The sequence below is a fragment of the Condylura cristata genome, unplaced genomic scaffold, assembly GCF_000260355.1.
Source record: "Condylura cristata isolate star-nosed mole 26May11 unplaced genomic scaffold, ConCri1.0 scaffold00002, whole genome shotgun sequence".
NCBI lineage: Eukaryota > Metazoa > Chordata > Mammalia > Eulipotyphla > Talpidae > Condylura > Condylura cristata.
In genome coordinates, this window is record NW_004567103.1 from 42177726 (window position 1) to 42197040 (window position 19315).

Genomic DNA, 19315 nt, shown 5'->3' on the forward strand with positions numbered 1-19315 from the left:
TCATTATTAATCTCTCACATGAACGTATTTTATAATTACTATTTTTTTTTAATTTAGGGTACTGAATGAATTAATACTGTAGCTACTCATTAAAAACACAGAAAACATCCAAGTATTTTGGCAGTAAAACATTTCTCTTGTCAGCAAGCAGGCTTTGCACTGACTTTCTCTGATAATTTTCACATACTGTGGTCTGCTTTATGGACCCAAATTTTAAAAATAAAAGCAGGTAATTGAATCACCATAATGGAATGTCAAGGTTTTCATTTTCTAATGCATTGTTTTGATGGTGATTCACTTAATCACACAAGACCTTTTGAGAATGACAGAGATGTTAAGTCTTAAACAAATAAATGTCCTAACTTGGAATAAACAATACACTCTCAATGTTCCTAATCTTAAGTATACAGCCAGATTTAATGATTAAGATTGAAATATCAGCCTATGTAGTTGTATTTATATGCAAAAAAAAGGAAAATACTAGTAAAGATGTTATATTAGCTACAAATATTATTCAATTAAATGCAAGTCTTAAAAGAAAATGAATCAAGTCTACAAAAATAAAAATAAAAACAAAAATTCTGTCACAAATTTTTTGCAAAACACAGGTAATTTGGGATTTTTTTAAAAAGAGATTTATTTACTTATGCTTACAGAACTGCGGTACAGGCCAGAGGTGTGGTGGCTAAGAGGATTCACCAGACAAAGTGGGGAGCAGAACAAGCAGGGTCTACTGAAATACACTGCTGAAGAGAGCAGCAGGCGAGACAGGAGAGGTCTGCCAGGCCATGTGGGTCAGCTCCCTGGCAAGGGGACTGAATTGGTGCTGGAGTGGCTTCGAAGAGCTTCATAATGTGGTGCTTTAAAACCCAATGCACCACCATGGAGAGCCCAGGGTTTTTTATTTCAATAATAATATACAAGACAGAACCAGTTCAGGATAGCTAAATAGCACTCTAATCGAAACAAGATACCCAGAGTTTATAGGAGATTTTGACTAAGAATCTAATATATTCTTTATACAATATATGAAACTATACTGTTTCTTTAAAAACAAAAAAACCAGCATAGTGTTTACTAAATGCCAAATGAATGCCAGACTAGGTTTGGGTTTGAATTCCAACTCTACCACTTACTAGTCTACTAGTCTAACCAGTCTTACCCCCTTGCTCCCCTCAGCAGTGTATTTCAGCAGATCTGCCTGACTCTGACTCTGGTGAATACTCCCACACCTCTACCTGTGCCCTGGTTATTCTTGGCAAAAAGGAAAAAAACAAAGCTATCCTCCCTTCACAAAAGGAATAAGAAAATTACATTACTAAAATGTTCTTGATATTTTTTCTGATGTTCCAAAAACCTAAGGTCCATGACATTACCAGTGTAAATTTTATAGCTGACCTAATTATGTTTTAATTCAATTAAGTTTAGTTATAAAGAATGTTCTCATAAATAATGTTCTCAAACAATCTGTTCCATGATTTAACTGTCTCCTAATTCACACTTTCTAAGTGTTTACTTGCTAAGAACATTTTCCCCTGACCAGGTCCACTCCACGTATCTTGCAAAAGTAATCTAGGGAATGTGGAACTAGCTTTAGAAAAGACACAATTTATTCCATGTGTAAAGCTCAGAGAGTAGCTATAAGAAAGCTTCAAAGAAAATAAATATGCCATCCATACAGTTGTTTAACCTTTATTTTTATGTGTATACATGTTTCAAGGAACCATGTTGATACAGAGTACAACATATCAAATGTAGTCATTCAGAATTATTTTGATGTGTACACAAACAAGAGTATAAAGTACAGGTACAGATACGTTATATATAACTTGTTCTGAGGTTTCAAAATGCAGTGTTTCTGACTTTAAAATTCTGATACTGTTATCTATTTTAACATTCAAGTAACAAATTTTAAATTGAGTTTTTTAAAATAACAAGTTAGTTAACACATAAATCTTAAGGCATTTTGATTGATGAGCTGCCTCTACCACGGTCTTCAAAATAGTGCTGTTCAATTCTTCTACAAAAAGCAATGAGGTTGCTATAGTGTTTCACCTTCTCAGAAAGTTCATCACTGGTCAACTGTGTGGTAATAATGGTGTACAGATGGCCAAATACCAGCGCATCTAGTTCAGTAGGCCTAAAACAAAAACAGAAATGAAAGCAATATAAATAGCATTTAGCTTGGATGGTAGGAAATGTTCTATTTTAACAAAATGTTTTATTCATCTACTTAAAAAAGTCACATAAGAAATCAATCCTATCACAACTTGAAAGAATTTACTCTATTTTAACTTGAAATTTCTGTGGTAACGTTATGGCGGAAAATCCCTCTTAAACTGTGCTTTGCTAGCTGTATGACTTGTTTTTTTCCAAGTAGCAGTGTTTAAGTGTTTAAATAAATAATGTTGTTGTAAGTGATCATATTCATTTTATTAGTATTTATGCATTAGGTCGACAATATGTCAGAATCTGTGCCAGATGTTAAGGATACAGAAATGAGAGAGATTCTGAGAAAGAACACAAAACACAACACAATTTAGTAAGAACATTATAGAACAAATAAAATGCTGTCAAAACACAAGAGAATTTCAATGTAATACTGGGATCAAAAAACAATGTACGTGACAAATTACTAATCGCATAATAAAACATGATTTAACTTTAATTTTGCTAACTTTAAAGTTTTCTGAATGTGACAAAGGTGGCCTCAACCAAGTTTTCTAAAGTTTTTTTTTTTCCCTCTAATTATGTATCACTAACAAAAAGATAAAACTGATCCACCTTACTACTAATGGTCTAAAAATATAGTATCACCAATCTGTATTACATTTAAATGATTACTAACACGTTATTACTCAATAAAGAAAACACCATTGTAATTATGAATTAATTATTATTTTGAGTCCTACAGGATAGTTTTTGAGAAAACATGCTGTTAATGTGAAATGTGAAATGTTGCAGTGACCTAGCATGACAGAATTTAGCAGTCCATCAAATCCTAGGATGAATCCTACTTTTGTTATTTACTTAACTAGCGTATGTGGCCATCATCAGGATGGCATGTGTTTTCATGACACTAATTCCTATATATCTCTATCCTATTTTCCTTTAGCCAGTCTCTCCCTTAAATTCCAGAATCACACATTCAAGTGTGCATGCTAAATAAGCATCCTTGCTCATCCCCCCAACTTCCCAAAAGGCATCACTATCCACCCAGATATTTGAAAAATCTCAGTTACTCGAGTCCTTTTTCTAATACTATCTGATATTAACAGGTACCACCATTAATCTCTACATTACTATCTGCTACCCTGACCCAGTATCTTCTGTCAGCTAGACCACTACAACAGCTTCATATTCATCGAGAAGTACAAATTCAGATGTGTAGTGTATAGCCAGGATTAAGAGAATAACCAATAGGATAGTTTTTAGAAAAATGCCCTTGGACTTAAAGCACCATGATCCTATTGTTCAGATGAAGAATAAATCGCAAAGAGAGCCCTGAAAACAACCAAGGAAGTAGAAGTAGATAAATGCAGAGTTGAGGTACTTTGTTATATAGTATCAAATAAATACCAACTCTTCCACATTCCTAAACATACTATCTTACAACAAATATCTTTTCTCATCAAAGTAGTGTGTAATATTCTGATCCTTATTCTTGTACCTTTACTTCTTGTACTAAAATCTAAAAAACGTGAGCATATTCCCTGATGTAACTTCCAGTTGTAGAGATAGGCATCCTTTATCAAAAAATGAAGGCTCTGAATGACTTCAAATATAAATAAATGTATGTTCAAATTAGAGTGGTCTAGAAGTACCCATGGAGTAGTCAAAATGTTATTTGCTGTATATATACGTCCACATAACTCATAAGGTCCTGAATTATAAATGGGAAAGAGCATACAAAAATTGATCTGATTACATAAGATAGCAACTTTGTGGCAAGTAACTTTAGAACATCTGACAGGAGTGAAATATTATATACTAAATCAACAAAATACACACATTAACTTTTAAAACAATTTTTGTGATCCTTACAAAATTTCATTCTATGTTAACTGACTCATCTATATTAAATTACCACTTCCCACAATTCTCTCTTTTTAAAAAGTATACTTCTGGTAGTAGTTGCACAACTATATAACATTACTAAAACTCTAAAAACCACATACATGAAAATGACACTTTCACTCTTTGTAAGTTATACTTCAATAAACCTGACATAAGCAATAAATTTATACTGAATAGTTTAATTAACCCAAGATCGTCGTGAATCTCCTGTTTTAATTACTTTCCTATAATATATGGAGAGTACAGAAGAGTAGAATTGTTATTTTGTCTCTGTTCACTGCACAGTTTGTGGATAGAGATAGCACCTCTCCTAAGACCTTTAAGAGCTTGCTATATATTATTGCACTTATCTTAATAGACTTGTCAAAAGGAAAACACTTCAGGGTGACAACTGTATTTTTAAAGTCCTCAGAAATTTGCTGTCTTCTTATCTTGCATTATCATCTTTCCTCATTTCTTTTGGTTATCTATTACCCTTTCATTTACATATCAAAATAAAAATGATACTATATCCTAACTTTTCCCAATAAAATTTTTCTGGCACTCATATTGTTTGTTTTCTCTACTCTTATGCCTCCATATTTCTTTCTTTCTGACAACTCTTACAGTATCAGCTTAGTTTCAAAAAAATTAACTTTAAGGGTTCCCTACTTTTTCTTTCCCATTACAGATTAATTTGCCATGACTTATTATTATATATCTACATATCTATTATATATAATCTACAAATCTCTTCTTTGTATACCAATCTTTTTAACTGCCATTCAATTCTGTAAATCAAGCTCCTTGTCATCAACCTTTCTATGCTTTGTATTTATATATTTTTAAACAAGTTTCCCTCATTTTCTTAGCTAGTAATTTCATGACAAAGCTCAGTGAAACTCTATTTCTTTCTAAAATATTTCACTTAAGATTCCCAAGAAAATTTATGCATCATTTGCAGTAGTCCCATCAGCATAGAAATGCAAATTTTCAAAGTTTACCATCTAGTGGGTAATGGTAGTGTTTTTTCTTTCAAATCTAACCCCTTTCTAATTTCGCATTCAATTTAATCTAGTTGTTACCAACATTTCTTGAGCTCCAATTGGAAAAGAGAGAGACCTGCAAGAAATATACCACTACACTATGGCTGTTATGGTTTGCGAGGGAAATTCTCTATTCTTTCTTCCCCTTTGTTAAGGTTAACATAAAGACATCACTTTAAGAAAAGTTTTAATTTTTCATTCCATGTTCACACTTATCAGATCAAATGTTGAACAAATGGCCTAGTAGCCTTTGTGTCAGCATCTTAACATATCACATCAGAGCCAGCACAAATGCAAGGTAAGACACATTTTGTTTTAGTTGCATTTCAAAAATATGTCAAATATTTAAGTCACAAATATTATATAATAAAAAGCCATCTACATTATTATGTACTTTGTATTGTTTTATTTTCAAATTCATTTTCCTTCTTCCTATCACCATCTAACTTCTTTGTCCTCTTTACCCAATTACTGTGAGTGCTGCAAGATCATTAACTACATTTTCCATTCTCTCATCAAGTAAAGCCACTGGGCTTCCTCCTAAGTCCACCCAACATCCTCCCTAGGTAAAGCTAGAAGAAATGCTTGTTTGAATTTTAGAGGGTAAAGGGATGATATGTATACACACACACAAACACACGCGTGCACATGTGCGCATGCACGTATACCACATACAAGTTAGGTATATGTTAGAATCAAGAAAAAAATTCAGGAATCCAATATTGTATCTTGACTTAAACGCATGCCCTTTTCATTGAAGAACAATGTGTCTCAAGAAGTGATACTGATCTACGAGTCTACTTTTATTCCAATACCACACTGCTTTGATTACTATAGTTTATAATTAATAGTACAATTTGAAGACTGGGAGTATGATACTTCTATTTTTCTTCTTGTCAGGATTGCTATGGCTATTGGTGGCTCCATATACATTTCAGTAACGTTTACCCTATTTCTTTGAAGAATGTCACTGAAACTTTGATAAAAATTATATTGGAATTGTATACTGCTTGGGTAAGATGACCATTTTCACAATGTTAATGTTTCTAATCTATCTTTCCATTTCTTTCAGTTTTCTTTTTAAAGATTTATTTGTGCATACAGAATTGGGGTACAGGCCAGAGGCTCAGGGGCAGCGAGAGGATTCACCAGAGACAGAGTGGGCAGCAGAACAGGCAGATTGACGAAGTACACTGCTGAGGGGAGCAGCGGGTGGGTCAGGAGAGGTCTGCCGCACCATGTGGATCTCCTCCGGGGAAGGCGGGGATCGAACTCATGCGGAAGTGGCTTAAGCTTCTTAGTGCTGTGCTTTACCCCACTTCGCCACCAGGGAGGGCCTCAGTTTTCTTTTTAACAATGTTATATAATAGTTTAATTATACAGATCTTTCACTGACTTTGTTAAGTTTATTCCCAGGTAAATTAATTCTTTATGATGCAATTGTAAATAGGATGGTTTTTTGGATTTCTTTCTTTTCTAGTTCACTGTTCACAGAGTAAAATCACAACTGACTTCTGTATATTAACTTTGTAGCCTGCTGCTTTACTGTACTGACTTATTGTTTCTATTATTTTTTAATGTAGTCTTTAGGATTTTTCTATGTATATTTTCACATCACCTACAAAGAGTGATAGTTTTTACTTCTTTCCCAACTAGATTCCTTTTATAAAGCAAGATACATACATCAATAGAAAAGAACTGAGAGCCCAGAAATAAATCCACACTTATGAGGATAATTAATTTACAGTAAAGGGGCCAAGAGTACACAAGGGATGAAGGAAAGTCTCTTCAACAAATGATGCTGGGAAAACTAGATAGCCATTTGCAAAATAATGAAATTAGATCACTATCTCACACCAAACACAAAGACTTAAATTTAAAAGCTGATACTATAAAATACATAGAAGAAAATAGGCAAAACACTTTGCAGTATTGGATTCAGTTGTGTCTTTAGGGACTCATCTTCACTGAAAAGGGAAACAAAAATCATATAAACAAATGGGACTACATCCAATTAATAGCAAAAGAAGCTATCAGTAAAATGAAAAGACACCATTCCAAACAAGAGAAGTTATTTGTACATTAGCTATCAGGAAAGGAGCTGATATCCAAAATCTACAAAGAACTTAACTCATCAACAAAAATCCAATTAAAAAAATGTGCAGCTGTCAAATAAGACATTTTTCTAAAGAAGATATACAAATGGCTATCAGGCACATGGAAAAAATGTTCATCATCACTTATCATCAGGAAAATGCAAATGAAGACCACAATGATATACTATACCTCATACTTTTGAGAATGGCCCATATCAAACATCCAGAAACAAGTGCTGATGAGAACAAAGAGAAAAAGAAACCCCAATACTCCGCTGATGGAAATGTTGACTAGCCCATCCTCTATGGAAAACAATATGGAGATTTCTCAAATATTAACAACAGATCTACCATATAGTCCAATAATTCCATTTCTAGGTTATCTAACCCAAAGAATGCATAGACACTAATTCATGGGGATATATGCACTCCTATACTGTAGCACTATTTATAATAGCCAAGTTATGGAAATAGTCTAAGTGCCCAAGGATAGATATGTATAAAAAGATGTTGGTATAGTTACACAATAAAATGCTATTCATCTATTAAAAAATTAAAGTCTTGATATTTGCAACAACATGATGGAATAGAGGGGATTATGCTAAGTTAAATAAGTCAGAGTAGAAAGACAAACACAAAGTGACTTCACTCATGTGTGTAATATAAAGAAACAAAAAAATGAACAAACAACACTAAGCCAGAACAAACCCTAGAAATCTGACCATAGCATTAAATTAAGTCTCACAGAGGGAGAGGGTGGGAAGAAAGGAGACAGAGGGCCTGATGTACTATGGCGGGATATTACGGGTGTTTTGGTGGTGAATGTGATATAACATACATCTGAAAAAGTATGAATCAATACCCCTAAATCACATAAAGTATTGTAAACCAATGTTACCTCAATAAAAATACAAATTAAAAACAAAAAATGACTCCTACTACAGATAGAGAAATGGAAAAAAAAAGTGTGACACAACAAAGTGAAAATACAAGGTAATTTTTTCTACATGTAGTTTACTTGCATAAGGATAGAAACTAAACTTCTGGTGATGATCATAATATAGTACATATGGAATACAGTATATAAAGTATAAAGCTACCCCTCAAACTTATTACCACAGAAAATAGTTAAAAAAAAAAACAACTGAATCTTAAACAGTTTCTCAATAGTAAACCATTGGTTTTGTATTTTTCTAAATTTTCTTTAATTACAAGTCTAAATGTGATTACACCGATAAAAAAAATTATCATAATTCCCACTATAGTCACATGCCAAGTCTGGTTGCTAACTCTTTGACAATGAGTTTAAATGAAGAGAAAATAGGATCATTCTCCTGATTTTACCATGAAAACTGTGCATAATAAAACTAACTCAAGTACCTCAAACAGTAAAATACACTCCTTTTGAGTTTTTCAACTTCTAATAACCCATAATACTATCTATTTGTTTAGATAAGCTAAATAAATCGAATATTCATAGCCAACAGGTTTACCTATCAGGATTTCATGGTTTGAACTCTATGACCTTTGTGACTCAGAGATCAACAGACCACAAATTTTATTTAATATCAGTTACATGTATTACAAATTAATATATCAAATATTTCTAAGTTACCACTGGAGTCATTTTGCTACAAATAGAAGTATCTCAACAAAAAGTGTTTAATATGGCTGTAAAAGATGAATGATTAAGATACGATAGCAGCAAATACAATTTTTAAAAATAATCTAAAAAGCAGACACCTTATTAAATAGCTAAGGGTAGAATGTCTAAGCAAACCAATGGGAGCAATAATTTAAGCCAACCTTGACTGGATCATGGGAAAAGTGATTCTAATATATTACTATTGTAGTCTATTAAAAAAAAAAGGAAAAATTCATTCTTTAATACATTGGAGATTCTTCACCAAATTACAAAAAAAAAATCTGCCTTAATAAAACACAAATTACTCCACTTACATACATACATACATCTTTTAAAAAGTACTTGTCCATTCAACAATATTTTTATTGTTTGTTTTTTCACTTTTCTACCACCAGCTTAGTAACCTATACACACAAGTATAATTACTTTTTATGTTTTAATAATACTTTGCAAGTTCAAAATTTTGTTAATGTCATAGTTTCATATGCAGCACCTTGAACTATATCTTATTAATACTATATGAACTCATTCAATGACTGTACATGCATGCCTCTAAGAGAAATTCTTTTTTTTAAATTGAGCTAATACTGGTTTACAAAACTGTATATGATCTAGAGATACAAAATCACACCCTTCAGATGTATGTTACCAGATTACTCCCATTGCTAAGGCACCCACAGTTCTCCATTATAGTTAAAGGAAATTTTTTTTTTTTAAGATTTATTTATTTATTCATACAGAACTGGGGTACAGGCCAGAGATGTGGAGGGTGATAGGATTCACCAGAGACAGAGTGGGGAGCAGAACAGGCAGATGGTCAAAGTACACTGCTGAGGGGAGCAGCGGGCGGGTCAGGAGAGGTCTACCTCGCCATGTGGTCACCTGCGGGGCAGGCGGGAATCGAACTCATGCGGAAGTGGCTTTAGCTTCTCAGTGCAGTGCTTTAACCCGCTGCGCCACCAGGGAAGGCCAGTTAAAGGAAATTTTTAATGGCATGGAGCACATTCTAGAAATCTTAGTCTCCCATAAACTAGTGTTTTGTCTGACACCCAGAAGTATTAAGCAAATATTTTATTAGAGGAAAAATAAACATAATTAAAACTAAATCCTTCCATGAGTACTTCTCCATAAAACAAACCTATGATAAAATAAATTTGTGGCCTAACAATATAGACACTAAAAAAAAATAAAATAAAATTTCTTACTGTTTATTGAAGAAATATGGTTGAGTTCCCAATCTCTGAGAAAGAGCTTCACAGCACTGGTCTACATCTTCTAAGACCTAACATAGTCAATAAACCCCAAAGAAGAATTCTTAAGTTAGTGAAACAATAAAAGGTATCTAAAACTTACTCTGTTATCAGTTTATAACAAAAATATAAACTTAGGTACCTTTTTATAATATTCATGAATCAGTCTTTACATATGTACACTTTGTTTCTTGCTGTCTGTGTGTGTATATTATTTTTTCTATATACTTACAATCTCTATATAAGAAGCAAAAAGAAAATTTAAGAACACATTTCCTTTCAGTCTAAATGGATTTAACTTGCTTATGTACTAAGATAATTTTTCTCAAAACACTACTCCTTATAAAAATGTTTTTCTAAATTCACATAAGTAAAATCATAGACAAAAAATTGTGCTATATAAAGATGATACTGCTCACCCTCCATGAATAAAAGCATTTGAGGCGTTTCCCACTGGCGGAGATGGATCGTATTTACTCTACCTCTATTCATTTACCCAATCCCCCTTCTGGCCAATGCACACATCAGTAAGTTGGGTAGGTAGCACTACGGCTAGCCATGGAAACAAGACATTAATAAGCTTAATCATCTTCAAACTCATGACCTTGACAAGACAGATTTTATATTTGCTACTTCAGTAAATTTAAGACCAAAGAAAAAGAACTATATTAAGCACTGTATTAAATAGAGATTTTTTAAAAGCCCTGATATTGCCAATCTATACTGATTGGTATAAAAGATGCCCACAACTATTGAATGGGAAAAAAAATCAGGTTATAGAATGGCAGGTATCATAAGATCCTAAATGTAAGAGACATCTAGAAAAATGTTCTCCAAACAGTTAACAGTAGCAATTTTTAGGTTATAGGATTTCAGGCAAGTTTTTTTTTTTGTTTTTGAAATTTTTTGTATGATACGATTTTTTTTTTTTTTTGCAATAAGCATCTGTGAATTTTATAAAACTATTGGGTTGTTGGAAAAGTCATAATGCCTTTTTTTTCTATGATATATCATGAGTTTTCTGATAACCCACTATATGTCAAAGGAAATAAGAGTGACTATTTTATTAATTTATTATTACATGGGAATTTTCTTGAAGACTTTTTTTTTTATAGCAAAAAGAATGTATTAATGAGTTACAGTTGCAGGTTTTGTCAACGTCAGTATGAACAGACCTGATCCAGAGTCTTCTTCCCCCATCCAATAGCCTTCATTTTACGTTTCACTTCCCACTGTTTCTGGTAAGCCAGAATATGATTCAGAGGCCAAGGATAAGGAGATCCATACCTAGCATGTGTGATCTAAAGTAAAAAGATTTTGTTAAAAAAGTGATTCTTTCTAAAAACAAAGTGTGTTTTTACAAATAAAATTCTAAGGGAAATATATTTCCAGAGAAAACAAACACAGAAATCTTAAAAAAAAAAAAAACCATAGCTTGCAATCTAAAAAATTAAAATTTTAAGCCATTCCCTTTAAAAATATATAAACTTTTATGTACTTTGCAACCAGTTATATCAAACAATGACACATAGCTCCCTAAAATGTATGTGCAAGCAAAATTAAAGTAAGTGAAAAACTATATCACTAATGGTATAAACCACAATGTTTCATTTATGAGCAGGGACTTACGATTCTGAGCAAAAGTGTTTTCTCATTAAATTTTAATTAAGATAAATGCTGCTGAACCACTCACCTCCCCTACTGTAGCTTCATCACACCACTGAAGATACAACTAGGAACAAAAGAACAATCACTAAAATTTTAGAATACCAAAAAGAAAATGGATAAAGTTATTTCTTGACATGGTAGTTTTTTATAAGCAAACTTTGTAAAATTCAATGTGTGAGGGTTGATTGTTTTTCTTGGCTAATGTTGCTAAAGAGAATTTTTAAACTTAATAGAGGATAGAGGTACTTTATAAAATTATTTCTTATTAATACAGTACATCTATATATAACATTAAGGTATTTCATAGATATTATTTAGGCAAACTTCACAAAGGCAAAGTAAAATGATGAGTGGGCAAGAATCATTCACTTTTTAAACAGAGAAACTAGAACTGCAAATGTCAGGTAACTCATTCAAAGACAATAATCAAATAATTTAGGTAATCATCATAGGCCTAGAATTATTCAACTATTTCCCCACACTTAGAATTTCAAAGTAAAATATTTTTAGTTATCTTTTATGAAAGAGAAAACTTATATTCAAGCCTTATTATACTCTACTGTACCTCTGCAGTCAACAGCATATTGTTGACTAATTCCATGTAGGCTTTCATTTCTGCTTTTTGGACTTCATCTAGACCATCACTAAGAGAATGGCCCTAAGGGAATTTTAAAAAAATACAAAAGACCATCATATTAAATATAAAAAAAAACTTCCAGTTATCTCACTACCATCAAGTAATATAATGTCAGTGTTTTCACTGCAAATGTCCAATCAATTGATTTCAAAAATACCTCCTAAAATAAAATTGTTTTATGTTGAAGTATAATTAATAGCATCACTGCTACAAAATTATAATAAATAGTATCATACATCATTATAACAATGTTTCAACAGACAAAAGTGCACACTATCAATTCATAAATGAAAACAAAGAGCTAGTAAATTCTGTTTTTTAAGAGACTAGCATTTTAGTAATAAACTTTAAATGCCAAAAAATTAATGTTTGCTTATAAAGTAGACAAAGATGAAAAAAAGTAAAGATATAGTGTATAGTGAAATAAGAGTTTTTAAATTCTACTCTATTTTTAAATTAATTTTGTAACAAATCGAAGCATAAAATGGCAAAACCTTTACTTCTATCTGGCACTCTATTGTAAGATACAAAATGCATTTTGTATAGCACTGCAATATCACCCTTAGGAAACTTAACTGACAAATACAGAAAAGTCTACAATAGCAAAAATTTGACAACGACTTAAGTGTCCATCAATAACAACTCAAGTAAATAATTATAGCTATAGACTAGAATACTATACAGCAATTTAAAGGAATGACACATATCTATATATTTATAGTCATTAACATGAAAGAATTTTCAAACTCTTTGATGATATTAAAAGGCAGGTTGCAATTTAACATAATTTGTATTATCTACGTTTTATATATATATATATGCAAAGAAAAAAGTCTAGAGGGACTTTTTAAGGATGTTAATGTAACTTGTCTGTTGGTAACTATTAAAATCTAAATTGAGTAACTGAAAAGTAGAATAATTCAAGGGGATAAATTAATACATTCAACTTAAAAACATATCCTATTATCTCCCTTCTCAAAGGTTAATCTGACATTTTTTAAGAACCTAACCGTTTTCATTTATAACCAAAATTCTCATAAGCATTAAATTAGAAAATTATCTACCATTTTATAAAGATCAAATTACATCTTTCTCATTGATTCACATCATGGAAAAAAACACTAGAAATATTTTTCCAATAGTTTCTGCTGGTATTTTATAAAATTAAAAACAATATAAATGTTAAGACAAGCTAAAGAATGATGAATGACTTAAAGAGTAACTATGATCAAATGCACTTAATATCATTTGTATTACCTTTGCTTTAACGAACTGGACTATTGGACCAAGTTCGGATACAACTTGATTTCCCACATGAATAAAGGGTACTTTACCTGTTGAGGAAAAAAAGAACTGTCAAAACACTTTTAATAAATTAATTTATCTAATAAAACAAAATTAAAACTGGAATATGTTTTAATACAGAGAAATCATAAAACTATTCATTTTTTAAAATTATGGTTAAATGTATATATTAAATTCTATACATTTTTTTAAGCACTGATTACCAATTTCAGAGCAAAAGAACAATAAGATTTATGTCTAGTATTCACTTGGAAATAATCAGATCACAATAATGATTTTCAGGGTGAACACAAGTCACTACAGAGGAGTACATTCTATTATCATTACACAGGAATCAAGCTCAGACATTGGTTTATAACAACTGATAGATTTCAATGAAATATAACCAGGCTTTCTTTTCAGTATACAACAAATGAACCTACATTTTAAATTACATTTAAGAATTCTTTTTTTTTTAAATCTTCCAATTTAAAATCTAAGATACCCACTAAGGTGAATATTTTAAGCACAATATGATACATTAATGTCTTTGACTCAAAAATATCAGAAATTAATAGAATTAGCAATCTTTGAAGAAATCCTAGATTATAAATTATAACATGTAGTAAGTTCCCATCACATAGAGGGGGGAAAGAACAAGTAGCATACTTATTAAAAATAATAATAATAAAAATAAATAAAACCTGACTCTCTAAATAAATGCCACATTGGAAAAAAATCTATTATTTCATTTTTACGAATCTAAGTAAGGTTTAATGAAATTATCATAGATAATGAAAACAAATGGTCTTCAAACAGCAGTAAAGTCTACCCCAATGCTAGAGGATGAAATTGCAGTCAGACCTAGTTCAAACAGAGTTCACACTAACAGCAGGCTCTTTTTCAATGGATTCAGTCCACTCTGGCCCAGTCAGCCTGGGTAATAGATGAGGTGCGCAACCCCAACAAAGCTTCAGCTGCATTCATAGGACAACATACACTACAAAGGGAAGGCAGATCTTCTGGGACCCAACAACTCAATAGGGATATTTAGAAGACATATCCAAGTTTGCAACTTAAAAACACTGAAGTGTCTATTACTTTTTCCTACTATTTAGTAAATCTTGCAAAACTGAAAAATATTTATCTGGGTAAGCATTAGGTCATACTGTTTTTTAACTTGAGATTTATAACAGACATAGTACAGATTCTCCTAGATAAATTCATTTGTGCCTAGAGTGAAAGATATTTTTTGGGTGTGACATTTTTAGAGAAAAGAGTACTTATCATTTCTAGTCAGTTTGGAGCTTTTGAAAAAAAGATTTTGTTTTATTTCTTTCCTTAGAAATACTTTGTAGATTCTGAAGGTGTGAAGCAGAATGGTTACTGAGTAATCATATCTCTCTAAGTATAAAGAGATACATAAATATTAAGGTAACACATTAAAAGTAAATAATGTTTCTGTCACTAATTTCACAAACTGGAGTCAAGTGGTATGCCCTTATTTTGTTTCAGGCATCAGGCAAAAGCAGAGTGGAACAGTTATTCTCAGACAACAGAGGTCATAAAAGAAAAACTGAGGGCCCTGTTTCTCACTTTAGGCAGTATAAACCCTTTCAGAAATTTTATGTCTAAAGAAAGTAAAATAATGTTGCCAAGCAAGTTTGTAGATTCAGAGAATATTAGATATAGAGAAGATCTCAGATGAAATCTAATCAAGCCACCTCCCATTACAAAGGAAGTCAACAAGGCTCAAAGCAGAGACGTTTCCCCAGGAAACTGTTAGCATATAACAAAGTCACAGGTTTAGAGTAAAAATTCCTAATTTAACCAAGACTACTTCATGCTGTTCTCAGTTTTAAAAATGTACTACAGAATCCATCAGCGTACTTCGTCAGTCTGCCTGTTCTGCTCCCCACTCTGTCTCTGGTGAATCCTCTCACCACCCCTGCGCCTCTGGCCTGTACACCTGTTCAGAATGCATAAACAACTCTTTTTAAAAAATGTGCTACAGAATCAAACAAGCAAATAAAGTATATTCTCCTGATTGCTTCAAATCTCATAATGAAAGAAAATAATAACTGGAGAAATGATAAAATTTAAGTACTTTAATAGCTATTTTTATCTTTCTATAGGAGAATTCTACAAATGTTAAGTATGTACATATAATAGTCTCTTTAATAGTTATCTGTCTTTCACAGTCTGTGAAAAGACCAATATCTACATAGAAAACAAGGAGATGAACTATAATATGTAACTTTTCTTCACTTGCCAAAGATAATTAGTTTTAGATTCCTATCATTTTGATTATTAGTTTTAGATTCCTATCATTTTGATTTGTCTACATACACTCCTTTAATAGGAAAACATAGAAAAGATGCATAGAACACAATATAATTCACTTCATCATTATTCAGTAATGTTTATAAAAACTAAACAAAACCAAGTCAAAAAGAATCAATGAATGGCCTCAAGAATCTAAAATATGTCATCAAGTCTAGAAATTCCTTCATGGAAATCCTTCTAAACATGTATTTGTAAACCTGTTAGCATAGATGTATTCATGTAAAAATTTTAGTGTATAGAGGAAGGTATAATCACAGATTTTTGAACATTACTACTACCCTTGAAAAATTAAATTTTTTCAAAAAGGTTTAACGTATGTTCTTCCTAAATTACCATTACAATGAGGAGACACATAAATGTCTCTCTAAAAACCGATGAAACACACTAATAGAACTCAGTTATACTCACTGGATTCACTAATAAAGGAATCATTTATGTGTTAATATTGCCCCAGCAAAACTGTCATTATAATTATCCAATTCAATTCTAATTAACATTTTATCTGTTTGGAAGAACTGTATTTTTTATTAAAAATTATTTCAATCTTATTAAGTGTACTTTGATCTACTAACACATGATAACACAAAGAAAAAACAAAAAAAATAGCAGAAAAGTTAAAACGTTTATGAATAGTATCTTAAAACTAGCCAAGGCAAAACAGGAAAAAAAAAATTAGAAATCAAAAACATTCAGAGATAACTTTAAGACCTATGACAATTTATTCTACAATCTTGCTTCTACCATCTGTATAATGGGAGAATATAATTTAGGGATGTGTTTAATAATGAATAGATTCATTAATATTAAAACTTTTCTTCTAAAGAAAAATACAGCATATTGTACATAAATTGAAGGAATCTGAGATCATATATTTTCCTACTATGTACTGTTTACAACAAATCTTGTAATCTGATAATAACCAATTCTGACCACAATGGTGGAATAAGGAGCCACGTCCACCCCAAGACTGTCAAGTCTGTATCTGTTTTTTTATTAAATAAATCACAGGAAAATTCTTCAAGAAGTAAACCAAAAAATAGGCATTTTTAAGATTTAAGTACAAATTGGTCTGTTCTTACGTTTATCAATGCAAGGTATTAGCTTAGGGGGAAAAAAAAAAACTTACCAGATGGGGACATATATTCTGCATTTGCCCTACATACCACTTTGATAGGCAGATTACACATTTGCAAAAAGGCCTATAAAATCAAGAGAAGTACAGTAAGACTGGTGAAAAGATATGCATATTAGAACACAACTTTTTCTTTTCTAAACTTAAGTAATAATACATTAAAACTTGATTAGAAAAGAATAACTCAACTTAATATGAAAAAATTATTACAAGCACAAATACAATGTCATTTCACTAACAAAAATCAGTAGGACTTAAGACAATAGTAAATATATGAAGCAAATCATTTCCACACAAACTATCCACTTATTTTACTAGTTTACATAAGATAACTGCTTATCAGTGTAATTTTCTTCACCAGCTGACTAATGTCCAAATTTTATAAGCTTTGTTTAATTCTACTATTCTTTACAAAATCAGCATCTTTCTTGTCTTAAGGGAAATCGCCAAAATGTTACTTTACAAGTGTTGGTGAAAAGTGGATATTAGTAGGAAGATAAGTTTGGTGCAACCAATATGGAGATCCCTCAAAATATTAAGATTAGAATTATCATGTCATTCAGCTATTCTACTTTTGTGTATTTTCCTAAGAGTACAAAAACATTAACCTGGTTTGTGTGGGGTTTGTTTTTTTGTAAGTAACCAAAAATACTAATTTCAAAAGACATATATACGCCTGTGTTGATGGCAGCATTATGTACAAAAGTCAAGTCATATTCGAAGATATAGAAGCAACATAAATGTCTATCAACAGATGACTGAATAAAGATATAACAAAGACATCTTTGTCTGTCTGCCTGTCTGTCTCTCCTTCTCTCTCTTTTTCACATACACACACACACACACACACACACACGTTGGCCATAAAGAATGAAATCTTGCCAAAATGTATAGACATGAAGACTTATGCTAAGTAAAATAGTCAGAGAAAGACAAACACCGTATGATTTCACTCATAAAAAAGCAAATGATCAAACAAAACAAACTCTTAGGTACAGATAACTGACTAGCTCCCAGAGAAGTGAACTAGGAGTTGGTAAATGAGGTTAATTTGATGGTGATGGATGGAAACTAGACTTTCCCCTGATACTTAATGTCATAAACCAACAGTAGCTCAAAAAGTTTTTAATATCCTTCTGCTCCTACAAAGTTCTTGCCACTAGTACTCAATACATAAAAGTGTGCAACTGTTTTCACTTTGTAGTAATAAAAATTTTATAAGCAACTATGTGTCTAACAATAGGGAAGGGGGAAACAATACATGGTAAATCCAAACCATGAAATGTTATACAATTTTTAAAATCAGGCTTTTAAAGAACTTTTTAATGACAAGGAAACAAAGTCCACATTATAATACTAAATGATAAAATATAAAACTGCATTGACTGTATCATATAAATTCACTTTTAAGTGTATTTAAGACAAACTGAACTCTGGCAAAGCCATGTGTCTTCTACCTGGTTCTCTAAATTATGCTTTGTAACATGCAGTTTACTCCTCTTGCTGTCTTTTTATATGAATTCCATGTTTCTTTTCTCTACTCATAGAATCTATCTTCTTTCAAAAGTTATTCAACTGGTGAGACGTTAGACTGCAATGGTTCCAATTCCCACAAACAACAGAAAATAAACCTTTTATTTCTGAAGCTGAGGAAACTACTGTAACAGTCAAATAGAAGTTCAGATAAATAAATTATACAATTATTTTTATCATATATTAAGATGATAAATAAAACAGCCTGTGAGAGATTTCTCAGTGGGCTGCCTATTACAATTCTTTCCTCAGTTCTAAATTGGAAATCAGTCTTAAAATTCTTACTCAAGTAGTAAGAATATTGAAATGATTAATACCTTATGTAAAGAACTCCATTTACTTAAACGTATGCCAATTTTCTTTTCAAATCTATCTCCCCAAAACTCCGGTCCTCTGGGCATGCTTCTCTCTAAAACCCTAATCTGATCCCTCTAAATTTATATCACCTGCATCAATGTCACATATGTATGTATGTGTGTGTGTGTGTGTATATATATATGTATATATGTCTGATGCCTCCAAGTAAATGCAGAATCTTCGAAAACTAAAGAATGTTTTACTTTTCTGTAATTCTGCCCTCCCAACCTCTCTTATTTTCCCACAGTTAACAAAAGATAGCACA

General features: G+C 31.6%; 1 protein-coding gene across 1 annotated transcript in view; it reads right to left on the reverse strand.

Moving 5' to 3' along the window:
* Positions 1-1676: 1676 nt before the first annotated feature.
* MTX2 (metaxin 2) overlaps positions 1677-19315 on the reverse strand; it is a 55785-nt gene continuing 38146 nt past the window's right edge. Inside the window, exons 4-10 of the mRNA XM_012724527.1 lie at positions 17155-17227; positions 13656-13732; positions 12327-12419; positions 11787-11825; positions 11269-11394; positions 10049-10125; positions 1677-2140 (exon numbers count right to left, since the gene is read on the reverse strand). Of these exons, the coding sequence (XP_012579981.1) occupies positions 1957-2140; positions 10049-10125; positions 11269-11394; positions 11787-11825; positions 12327-12419; positions 13656-13732; positions 17155-17227 (669 nt within the window). The 3' untranslated portion in view covers positions 1677-1956. The remainder of the gene's footprint in view (positions 2141-10048; positions 10126-11268; positions 11395-11786; positions 11826-12326; positions 12420-13655; positions 13733-17154; positions 17228-19315) is intronic.